The sequence below is a fragment of the Nomascus leucogenys genome, chromosome 10 (assembly GCF_006542625.1).
Source record: "Nomascus leucogenys isolate Asia chromosome 10, Asia_NLE_v1, whole genome shotgun sequence".
In the NCBI taxonomy this organism is placed as follows: domain Eukaryota; kingdom Metazoa; phylum Chordata; class Mammalia; order Primates; family Hylobatidae; genus Nomascus; species Nomascus leucogenys.
The window spans coordinates 41928450-41940638 of record NC_044390.1 but is presented as its reverse complement, the minus strand read 5'-3'; the positions used below and the strand labels follow the sequence as shown (position 1 = coordinate 41940638).

Below are 12189 nucleotides of genomic sequence, written 5' to 3'. Positions count from 1 at the left end.
TGGCTCCCTGCCCCTCTGCCATGGTCCTGCCCCACACCCTGGCTCCTCTTGCCTGGCAGGGCTGGGCCAGGGGGATTCTGAGACCTTACCCCACCCGGAATTGGAGTCTAGGATCTGGGTAGTGACCCTTCAGCCGAGAGTCTCACTCCCACCCTGGTCCTGACAGCCCAGAACTCCCACCTCCATTCTCTCCATTTGGCAGAACCTACTGGTAGGACAGGCCACTCACCACTGCTGGGGCAGGATTTCACATCCATCCTAGGCCAGCTACATGACTCTGGGCAAGGGCACGGCCCTCTCCCAGCCTCGGTTTCTTCATCTATAAAATGGAGATAATAGAACTTGCTGAAGGTTTGGGGCAGTAGAAGTGGGTTCTGCAAATCCCAAGGACTTAGTGAACATTGGCATTCATTTATTTGTTTGACAAATGTTGATTGAGTACCTGCAATGTGCCAGGAACAGTTCAAGGTGCAAGAGACATGGTGGTACACAAGACAGTATCCTCACCTGGGAGATTTTTTTTGTTTGTTTTTTGTTTTTTTGTTTACATGGAGTCTCACTCTGTCACCAGGCTGGAGTGCAGTGGCGTGATCTCGGCTCACTGCCACCTCTGCCTCCCGGGTTCAAGCGATTCTCCTGCCTCAGCCTCCCGAGTAGCTGGGACTACAGGCATGCGCAACCACGCCCAGCTAATTTTTGTATTTTTAGTAGAGATGGAGTTTCACTATGTTGGCCAGGATGGTCTCGATCTCTTGACCTCGTGATCCGCCCACCTCGGCCTTCCAGAATGCTGGAATTACAAGCGTGAGCCACTGCGCCCGGCCTTTTTTTTGAGATGGAGTTTCGCTCTTGTTGCTCAGGCTGGAGTGCAGTGACGTGATCTTGGCTTACTGCAAACCTCTGCCTCCCGGGTTCAAGCGATTCTTCTTCCTCAGCCTCCCGAGTAACTGGGATTACAGGCGCCCACCACCACTCCCGGCTAATTTTTTTGTATTTTTAGTAGAGACGGGGTTTCACCATGCTGGTCAGGCTGGTCTCGAACTCCTGCCCTCAGGTGACCTGCCCGCCCCCCCGCCTTGGCTTCCCAAAGTGCTGGGATGGCGGGGGCGGGGGGAGCGGCTCACACCTGTCATCCCAGCATGGTCAACATGGTGAAACCCTGTCTCTACTAAAAAATTAAAAAATTAGCCAGGCATGATGGTGCACACCTGTACTCCCAGCTACTCGGGAGGTTGCGGCAGAAGAATCGCTTGAACCCGCGAGGCGGAGGTTGCAGTGAGAAGAGATTGGCCACTGCACTCCAGCCTGGGCGACAGAGCCAGACCCTGTCTCAAAAAAAAAAAAAAAAAAAAAAAAAAAAAAAGAGGAAGAACATAATGTCAGGTAATGAGGCTGCTGTGGAAAACACTCAACAAGAGTAAAGGAGGTCAAGTTAGGAGCGGGGGAGGCAGTTTACCCTGAAGGGACACAGAAGACCTGACGAAGGTGACATTGGAGCCATGGAGGCCCGGGAGGGGGGGGTAAGGGGGGGAGAGCAGGGGCAGAGGGGAGAGCTGGGGCCAAGGCCCTGAGGCAGGAATGGGTTCCCTGTGTTGGGAACAGCAGGAGGACCTGAACAGCCAGAGTAGAGTGGGAGGAAAGAGGGGTAGAAGGTGACATCAGGGACATAAAGGGGTGCAGGGGATCATGAAGGGGTCCTCCTCCTGAAACAGCACCTCCATATTCCCGGGGCTGCTTCTCTCCAGGGTGCCCCGCCTGCTTGGGTGAGGTCTGGATTGTAGCTGTAGTCCTAGCCTGACGGCCCCCTACCCTCCTCTAATGCCTACTTGGGGTCCCTGCACGTTGACCCCCCAGGCCAGGATATCAGGGCTCAGGGGAGATAACTTGGAGGTTCGCCCTCTCGAACTCCTGAGGATGACCTCCATCATTTGAAGTCGGAAACCCGGCCCCCAAACTGCGCTCTAAGTCCTCCTGTGACTCTGGGGGTGACCTTTCCAGACTCCCTGGGAAGGTGGTGGGGTGGTCCTCAGAGCCCCAGCGGGGTCGGAGACACCCAGACCACCCTCCCCGTTCCCAGAAGTCGCGGTCCCTGCGCCACCCGGAGAGGCCGGTGCAGCGGGCGCCTCCCGGGCCGCTGCGGCAAAGGCTGGGCGGCCGCGCCCTCCCCCAGTGGTGATTCATCCCGCCCCCTCCCTCTCCTCCCTCCTCCCTTCCTAGGCCGCCGCCGCCGCCGCCGCCGCCGCCGCCGCCGCTGCAGTGCGCAGGAGACCGCGGTCCGCGCCCGAGCGCGCCCGAGCCGGAGCGGGACCGGGGTCGGTGCACCTAGCGGATGTGCCCGGCTGCGCGCGCCAGCGCAGCAGCCCGAGCAGCGGCCGCCGCCCGCGCGGCGGGGATGCCCGGACGCCGGGTCCCGGGGCTGGGCCCCCGGCGGTAACCGGAGCGGGGGGGCCGCGCCCCCCCTCCTCCCCCCCTCGCCGGTCCCAGAGCCGCAGCTGCTGCGCCCGCGCGCTCCCGGGGACATTCTAACCGCCGCCGGGTCCCGCCGCCTCTCGACCCGCTATTAATACCGGCGGCCCGAGAGAGGGGCGCAGCACGCGCCGCGCAGCCATGGGGAGGCTGCTGGCCTTAGTGGTCGGCGCGGCACTGGGTGAGTGCGCGGGGGGGGGCGAGCGGCCGGGGGCACTGGCGGGGCGGCAGGAGTGGCGCTCGGGACTCGGGGCAGCCGCGCTAGGGCCACCCCCGGCCCATCCCCGGGCCCCGCCAAGTCAGCTTCAGAAGTTGTGCGCGCGGGAGCCGGGCTTGGGCAGGGCAGTGGAGGTGAGAGTGGGCTCCAGCGGGGCGGGGGGACCGAGCTGGCACAGCTTCGCGGCTGCAGGCGCCCAGCCGGGGGCGAGGAAACGCGGAGTCAGCTGCTCCCGGAGCCCCGCAGGCTGCAATGTGACACCCACAGCCGCGGGAGGGGGGTGGGGGGAAGGCGGCGCCCGGAGACTGGGACGGGAAAGACGGAGGGACAGGGAGAGATGAAGACGGTAGGAAGGGGGCGAGAGACAGAGAAGGACTCGGAGCGCACCGGAGTGGTCCGCTGGGAGGCTGGGGACATGGGGGTCAAGGGGGAGACGGAGACAGAGAGGGGTTATTGGAGAGAGAGAGAGAGAGAGTTAAGAGACTGAGCGCGATGGAGAAAGGGAAACTTGAGAAAGGCGGAAGGAGATGGAGAGAAGAGGGAGATGGGGGTGCCCGTGAACACCGGGAGAGAATCTGGCATGGAGTTTGAAAAGGGATAGACGTGGAAAGGTGGGAAGAGATTAGGAGAGGTCTCCTTCTGAGCCCAGAGAGTGGACAAAAAGTGGAGGGACCTTCAGAGAGACCCCTGAGAGGGACAAAGATAGGAGGAACTGAGACAGAGGCCCTCAGGGAGTCTGAAAGGTACCGCAGGGGAGGCGGATGGATGAGAAGTCCTGAGGATCAGGAGACAAGGACAGCACGGGGCTGCAGCAGAAGAGACACAGCGTTAGCTACAGAGTGCTGGGAGGCAGAAAGGAGGTGCCAGGTAAGAGAAGGAATTCTAAGACTGGAATTCAGTGGGGTGCAAAAGCCCTGGGGCAGGAGAGAGCTCAGGAAAGCTTTGAGTAGTGGATGGGGTTGGGGTGGGAAGAGCTCTAGAGGCGAGGAGCCTGGGGAAGAGGGGACGATGGAGGCAGGAGAGGATGGGGAGGGGATGGCTCACAAAGGGGCTTGTGGGGCTGGGGAGAGGGGCTGAGTGTGGGTCAGCCCCGGTTTCAGTGCCCACCTCCCCACAATCCCCTACCCCCAGACCTTCTTTTCTCCCAACCCATTTCTCCTGGAACTAGCTGGTTTTGCAATTTAATGGTGAAAATGACTGCCACCTTAAACTTCTAACTTAGCTGGAATTCTCATTCTACCACCTAGATGCTTGGGTTCCTCCAGCAAGGGACTTCTGAGGAAGGGGCATTCGGGTAGCAAAAAGTCTGAGTTACTGGCAACGTTGACAGTCCCACTTATGGGGCCTCCCATGTACAAGGCCCTACCTAATGTATGAAAATGGGCCCAGCCATTGCTGGAAGCAAAGGACCATTTCTTTCAACAAGAGAGAGGGAAACTGAGACTCAGAGATGAATGACTTGCTGAGGTCACGCAGTGAGTGACAGGGCTCAGCCTGGCATCCAGTCCTGTCTGCTGGTAATCATTGAGCGGGAAACAGATGGTTTCTGAGGGGTCTGGCATTGTGTAGGGCAATGGGTGCCTCTGCCTGACCTGAGCCTGCTGTCCCCACAGTGTCCTCAGCCTGCGGGGGCTGCGTGGAGGTGGACTCGGAGACCGAGGCCGTGTATGGGATGACCTTCAAAATTCTTTGCATCTCCTGCAAGCGCCGCAGCGAGACCAACGCTGAGACCTTCACCGAGTGGACCTTCCGCCAGAAGGGCACTGAGGAGTTTGTCAAGGTGTGCGGGTGCCGGGCACGGGCATGGGAGGGCAGGGGTCCACGAGTGGGAGGCGGTGGGGCTGGGAGGGGGCTTATTTGTTTAACAATATGCTGTGATTGCTGACCTGGATTCAGATTCTGGCTCCACCAGTGGCCAGCTGGTGACCTTGGCCAAGTCAGTGAGCCTCTCTGAAAGTCAGTTTCCTCCTCGGTAAAGACGGGGTGGCGGTGGTCTCTAGCCCATAGGTTTGTGTGAGGACTGAATGCATTGACACACCTGGCACATGGTTGGCATGAAATAAATGTCAATGGACTTATTTGGCACCAGCAAACAATGTCTCTGATAGGCATTACGGAAGGAAGATAGAACTTTTTTTTTTAACCTCCTTTAAAATATGTGTGTATTTTGCATTACATATCGGTGAGGGAACCATAAACTTCTATGATGTGCTGGAGAGTTGGGGTCTCCAGCTGCTGGAATCAAGCTGCCCTGTCTCTGCTGGAGGAGTGTGTCTGGTGGCTGGGAAAGAACTGCAGAGAATGATGGCCTAGAGGCCAGATGGGGCTTGGGAGGATGACTGAGGAACGTGTGTGCGCGCGTGTGCATCTCAGCTAGAGGCAAAAGCGGGGTCTGGATGACTCCAGGCGTGATCCTAGTCCCCCACCCCTGTGCCCTCCCTGCCTGAGGTCAAGGCATCTGAGCCCATCTGTGTGCCATCTGTGTCTGTGGGTGTCAGGGCAGGGGACAGAATCAGGGTCAGGTGAGGGAAGAGAGGCCCAGGCAGTGACACCTTCCCCTCCCTGGCTACCCCTAGATCCTCCGCTATGAGAATGAGGTGTTGCAGCTGGAGGAGGACGAGCGCTTCGAGGGCCGCGTGGTGTGGAATGGCAGCCGGGGCACCAAAGACCTGCAGGATCTGTCTATCTTCATCACCAACGTCACCTACAACCACTCAGGCGACTACGAGTGCCACGTCTACCGCCTGCTCTTCTTCGAAAACTACGAGCACAACACCAGCGTCGTCAAGAAGATCCACATTGAGGTAGTGGACAAAGGTGAGTCGGGCGCTGCCTGCCCCTTTACTGTCAGCCACTGGTGAGCCAGATGGAGGGACAGATGGCAGGTAGCAGACAGGACAGGCTGGCTCTGTGCCTGGTCAGCCAACCGCCCACAGCAGCAGGCTGGGGGGGAGGGGAGCAGCCCCTCTCGCCCACTCCAGCTCTGGCCTCTGTTTCCCTCCAGCCCACGGAGAGGTCAAAGCATGCCTCTCCCCCACAGACACTCCGGGTATAGAACGCAGCTCTGTCACCTGTGCTGTATGACCTCTGGCAGGTGCCTTCTGTCTCTGAGCCAAAGGGTTGTCCTGGGCTCGCCCAGGATAATAATCTGATGTGTTTCTCGGGGTGTGGTTTGAGCCATTCTTCCATCATGGGGATCATGAGGATTGAGCAGCTGCAGGCACATGCCCGGCTTCCAGCAGAGCCTTGCAGGTGGTGGCGAGGGTGGCGGTTCTTACTGTTTGAGTAGCTCAGCCCTGCTGCCCTCTGTCGTGATGAGGCAAGAGAACGTGTCACCTAGAGCAGAGTTCCGCACACCCCTCTGCACTCCTGCCCCGGGGGAGCCGCGCTGGCCTGCAGAGTCTCACTCAACACCTCTGGGGCGGGCCCAGGGATCCTTTCTAAAGCTCTCAGGTGAGGCAGTGAGGGGCCACAGGTGTGGGGCCCACCCTCTGAGCAGCAAGGGTCTACAGCGCTTTCGAACGTCTCATCATTTTGCCTCAGCCACCCTGGACCCCTTTTTTGAGGGAGGTCTGCCCCTTTTCTGATCCATCTTCTGCTCAGCATCAATTGCAATTGTCCAGGGCCCTGTGGCCACTGGCTTAGAGTCGGGGAGACAGCCTAGGCTTTGAAGCAGCTACAAGCCATGGCAGGAAGGTCTCTCAGGGCCACGGCACACACATCCTCATGGGCAACACGCGCTGCCCGTCTTTTCCGTGAGACAGGTCCTGGCCTCAGTGCCTTACACGGAGTCCCTTAGTGAATCCTCTCCCCACCCTCTGGGGTAGGGGCTCTTCCTATCCCCATTTTACAGATGAGAAAACCAAGGCTCAGGGAGGGAAGGTTATGTGGCCAAGGTCATGTGATTGGGAGCTGGACTTGAATCCAGAGGAGCTTGGGTGACTGTGTTTCTGTTCTTGGTATGATTCACTGTACTCTGATCAGCCAGAGCCTGTGGGTTTCTTTTTATAATTAGCATTTTTACGTTTATTGTCAAATTAGTGTAGCAGAATGCAATTCAGCAGACATGTCTGAGCCACTCTGGTGTTTGTCACGATGCTGGGGGGTGGGGGTCACCCGCAGACATGGACGATGGAGCCCCACCCGCGGAGTTGCTGTGACAAAGATGCCTGCGGTACTGGGGCTTTACAAAACCTGTGTTACTGCTCTTGCAAATCTGCAGAGGTGAGATGGGGAGAGGGTGGGAGGCTCCAGGGCACTGTTCAGCCACCCAGGTTCTTTCCATCTTGTTGTTTGGCAATTGGCCAGGGTGTTGTGTCCTCTGTATGCCATGACCCAGTAGAGCCTCTTTTTTTTTTTTTTTAAATTTAAATTTTTATTTTTTGAGACGGAGTTTTGCTCTTGTTGCCCAGGCTGGAGTGCAATGGCGTGATCTCGGCCCACTGCAACTTCCGCCTCCCGGGTTCAAGTGATTCTCCTGCTTCAGCCTCCCAAGTAGCTGGGATTACAGGCATGTGCCACCAAGCCCAGCTAATTTTTGTATTTTTAGTAGATATGGGGTTTCCCCACATTGGCCAGGCTGGTCTTGAACTCCTGACCTTAGGTAATGCTCCACCTGCCTTGGCCTCCCAAGGTGCTGGGATTACAGGCGTGAGCCACTGCGCCTGGCCTGAGCCTCTCTGTTTTAGGATTGTCCACTGTATCACACTACATCCCAGAGCCCGTGTTTTTACCAGCATTTACCATCGTATGCAGTTCCTTATGTTGGCCCTGCAGAGTTTGTGTTTTCTGCACTATCCACCCAGTTCTAGTGTTTTTTACCCACCATATGTAGTATTGCCTTTTAAACATTATCCACTATATTATAGTATTTTATATTACCCACTATAGTATATTTTATATTACACAATATATTATGCTATCATAATATTGCCAAACACAACAGTTTTTTGTTTTTTGTTAAAGAGAGACCAAGTCTTGCTCTGTTGCCCAGGCTGGGACCCCACTGCAGCCTCGAACTCCCAAAATCCAGCAATCCTTCTGCTTGAGCCTCCCAAGTAGCTGGGACTACAGGTGTGAGCTACTACACCCGGCTATTTTTTTTTTTTTTTGTAGAGACTGGATCTTGCTATGTTGCCCAGGATGGCCTCGAACTCCTGGCCTCAAACAATCTTCCCTCCTTAGCTGCCGTAAGTGCTGAGATTACAGGAGTGAGTCTCCACGCCTGGCCTACAGTATTTTTATTATAATCCATCATACTAGAGTATTTTTAACATTCCCCACCATGGCGGGTATTTTTATTACCCACGATGCTATGCTATAGTATTTTAAAAATCGATCCTATTGTAGCATTTAAAAACATTCCATTCTATCCTATACTATATTCATCATTACCCCTGATACTACAGTATTTTTAACACGACTCACTGTGCTACTGTATTTTTTCATTACCCACAATACTACAATATTACTGTATTTGTTAGCACTGCCTGCCATTCCTTATTGTTATTACTTTTGCAATGGAGTCTCGCTCTGTCACCCAGGCAGGCTGGAGTGCAGTGGCACAATGTCAGCTCACTGCACCTCCCGGGCTCAAGCAATTCTTCTGCCTCAGCCTCCCAAGTAGGTGGGATTACAGGTGCACGCCACCATGCCCAGCTAATTTTTGTACTTGTAGTAGAGACGGGGTTTTCCCGTGTTGGCCAGGCTGGTCTTGAACTCCTGACCTCAGGTGATCCACCCACCTCAGCCTCCCAAAGTGCTGTGATTACAGGCGTGAGTTACCATGCCTGGCGTATTATTATTATTATTATTATTTTGAGTTAGAGTCTCCTCTGTCACCCAGGCTGGAGTGCAGTGGCACGATCTTGGCTCACTGCAGCCTCCACCTCCCGGGTTCAAGCGATTCTCCTGCCTCAGCCTCCGAAGTAGCTGGGATTACAGGCGAGTGCCACCACACCCAGCTAATTCTTTTGTATTTTTAGTAGAGACAGGGTTTCGCTATGTAGACCAGGCTGGTCTCGTACTCCTGGCCTCCAGTGATTCACCCACCTTGGCCTCCCAGAGTGCTGGAATGACATGTATGAGCCACCACACTGACCTTTTTATTATTTTTATCCACCATCTCGCTGCAGTTTCAGTATTGCCCTTCGACCTATATTGCCTCCTGGTAATGACCCCTGAGGAGTGAGCCATGCCATTTCCATAGGTGGAGGCGACGGGTCATGGTGGTGAGAACTTCACTGACCTGGAAGAGGTGAAGAAGATGCTGGGAAGCTGCTAGGGGCTGCCCACTTGTGGTAGGAGCAGGCAGATAGGGACCCATGGGGACAGTAATACTATTTTGGATCCACACAACATGAGTGGAAAATGTCTTGAGGCACAGCAGTGTCTGAGGCGGGTGAGAAATCCGGCCTGCAGAGTTGCGGCTGGCCTTCAGATCTGCGGGCTGCCTGTGAGATGCCGTGTTACCTAAATCCGTTTGGGCACTGAGTTCCAGGAGTGGGGGCAAAAATTCCGATGACGGGGCTTTATCCGGTGTGCATCCAGCCCAGAGTGGTTCCTGAGACCAGCCACTATGGGCAGCCAGGATGTGCTCGTCCTTGAGGCTTTCCGAGGCATCAAGGAGATGGTTGGATAAAGAATTTAGCACAGAGCTTGACTGACAGCAGGCGCCCACTACATGAGACACGTTAATAATGTCTGTGGAGGCCAGGTGCAGTGGTTCATGCCTGTCACCCCAGCACTTTGGGAGGCAGAGGTGGGAAGATTTCTTGAGGCCAGGAGTTCAAGACCAGCCTGGGCAACATAGTGAGACCTCATCTCTACCAAAAAAAAAAAAAAAAGGAAAAAAATTCACCTGGCCTGGTGATGCACACTTGTAGTCTCTGCTACTCAGGAGGCTGAGGCAGGAGGATTGCTTGAGCTCAGGAGTTCCAGGCTGCAGTGAGCTATGATTGCATCACTGCACTCCAGTCTGGGCAATAGAGCAAGACCCTGTCTCTTAAAAAAATAAAGTCTGTTGAAAAGAATGAATGAAGGAAGGAAGGAATGAGAAGGAAACCCTATCTCAGCTCCTCCCAAAGGGAAGCTGGGGCAGGGCAGGCAGGGGGAGCATCCAGCCCCTCTCCCTCCCTTACTGTGGCCCAGAAAGCACTGGTGCCATCTGCACAGGGTGGAGCCAAAGAAAGTGCCCCACTCACAGCAGAGGGAGGCCATTTGAGGACAGCAGGGAAAATGGGATCTCAGCCATCTAGGAGGGGGCCAGAGATGTGGGATGGACACCTAGGAAATCCAGCCGAGGACACCAGAGTGGCTTTTGACTCTGGTCCCCTGGCTGAACACGTTCCCTTTACAGTTTAAATTTAGGCTCAAGGAGAAGCTGGCAATTGGCAGGGCCAGTGCTGTAGAGAGGATGTAGGGTTTCCGGAAAATAGCCAACACTTCAGCAGTGCTGGCTGCGTGCTCCTCCAAGCATGTTACGGATGTTAACTCATTTCCTCTCCAGCAACCCTGTGAGAGGGTCTGAGTGTTCCCATCTCCATTTTACAGAGGCTCAGAGAGGTGCAGTCCTTTGCCTGAGGTCACACAGCTAGTAAGAGGCAGAGCCGGGATTCGAACCCTGGCAGTCTGGCCCTAGAGCCCTGGCTGTTAACCATTAGGCTTTACTGCTCCAGTTAGAACAATAATAATAATAATAATAAAACTGAACCTTCATTGAGTGCTGTTATAGATCAAGCACTATTCTAAGGATTTTAAAGCATATTTAATTCTCACAGCACTCTGATGAAGGAGGTATTCATTTTACAATTGAAGAAACAGAGGCCTAGAGACATTGAGTCACTTGGCGCAAGGTCACACAGCTGGCCAGTGGCAGAGCCAGCCTCTGAACCTGAGCCTTCTGGTTGCAGAGCTAAGGCTTTTAGGCACTGTGCTGAGGGCCTCCAGAATGACACAGATGTGCCCTCGAGTTACACAGGGAGGTAGGTTGAGGGTGACCCCCACCAGGCCTACCCAAGGCTGGGTATTAATAATCACAGTGCATACACCAGGCCCAGGGAGGTTGAGCCACTTGTCCAAGCTCACAGCACACTCAGGCTGTCATGCAGCCTGGGCTACCCCCTTAACCCTGCCTGGCCCCTGCAGCCAACAGAGACATGGCATCCATCGTGTCTGAGATCATGATGTATGTGCTCATTGTGGTGTTGACCATATGGCTCGTGGCAGAGATGATTTACTGCTACAAGAAGATCGCTGCTGCCACGGAGACTGCTGCACAAGAGAACGCGTGAGTAGGGTGGCTGGGAGGCGGGAGGGCACCCAGGGCACCATCACACTTGCCAGAGAGGAACTCCGGAGCCCGGGCAGGGAGGAGGCAGCGGAGCGGCCCAGGGCGCCATCTCTTAGTACTACCCAGAGGGGAGCGCTCCCTGTCAGACACAGGATAGGGGTTGTCAGACCGAGCCCCTTCCTCCCTCTAACTCAGGAGCCCAGGCTCCCAGCTAGATTCCTCAAAGACCCTGAGGAGTCCACCCACAGACTCCTTCTCTCTCTAACTAAGGAGCCCTGTGTTCCTGGGGTGGAGACTGCTACCTTCCCTCATCCCCTGGGGGTTGGGTCGGTCTGATGATGGGGTCACTGTATACCTGGCCTTTCCTCCACAGCTCAGAATACCTGGCCATCACCTCCGAAAGCAAAGAGAACTGCACGGGCGTCCAGGTGGCCGAATAGCCCTGGTAAGGTGGATGGGCGGGCAGAGGGGAAGAGGATTGGGAGGGGCCGAAGTCCCCCAGGTCCCTAATTCCCCCTCTCTTGCTCCCCTTCAGGCCCTGGGCCCCGCCTCAAGGAAGAGCCAGCCCTAATGGGGACTCTCCAGGCACTGCCTGCCCCCAGTGTGGGGGTGGCCACTCCTGGGCCCCAGAAAGCCTCAGAGTCCTGCCGACGGAGCCGCTGGGGTGGGAGGGGGCAGGGGGCTTGGCTCGCACCCCCACTTTCGCCTCCTCCAGCTCCTGCCCCTCCGGCTGCGCACCGCCATGCATGATGGGTAAAGCAATACTGCCGCTGCCCCCACCCTGCTTCTGCTGCCTGTTTGGGGAGGGGGGCGGTGAGGTGGGGGCAGCGGCCCCGCACCCCTCCTCCTTGCTGATTTGCACACATTGGCCGCTTCAGACACGCACTTCTGGGGCCAGCCCCTCCCCGCCTCCTCCCTGCCTGGCGGCAGGGGTCGCGATGATGGGCTGGAGCAGTTTGGGGCAGGGGGTTCTGGGACCCACTCCGACTCCCCCTCCCCGGCATCATTTCCCCTCCCGCTTCCTCCGGCTGGACCTGGGGTCCCCCGTCCCTGTAATGCACTCCTGCCCCGGCCCAACCTCGCCCACTCTCACCAGCCTTGAACTGTGGCCACCTAGAAAGGGGCCCATTCAGCCTCGTCTCTCTTTACAGAAGTAGTTTTGTTCATGAAATAAAGACTCTTGGACTTGATGCATAGTTTCGATTGTGAGTCCCGT

The 12189-nt window shown here is 56.1% G+C and overlaps 1 protein-coding gene across 2 annotated transcripts; it reads left to right on the top strand.

Annotated features, from left to right (window-relative positions):
• Nucleotides 1–2232: 2232 nt before the first annotated feature.
• On the top strand, nt 2233–12163 carry SCN1B (sodium voltage-gated channel beta subunit 1). Of its 2 annotated transcripts, none has more exons than XM_030820199.1 (6): nt 2233–2647; nt 4297–4463; nt 5260–5500; nt 10829–10970; nt 11347–11418; nt 11509–12163. In XM_030820199.1, the coding sequence occupies exons 1-5, from the start codon at nt 2608–2610 to the stop codon at nt 11411–11413; spliced, it is 657 nt and encodes a 218-aa protein (XP_030676059.1). In that variant the 5' UTR covers nt 2233–2607; the 3' UTR covers nt 11414–11418; nt 11509–12163. The 2 variants fall into 2 exon arrangements, with proteins under 2 accessions (XP_030676059.1, XP_030676060.1); XM_030820200.1 differs by lacking the exon at nt 2233–2647 and adding an exon at nt 3004–3550.
• The last annotated feature ends 26 nt before the right edge of the window (nt 12164–12189 follow it).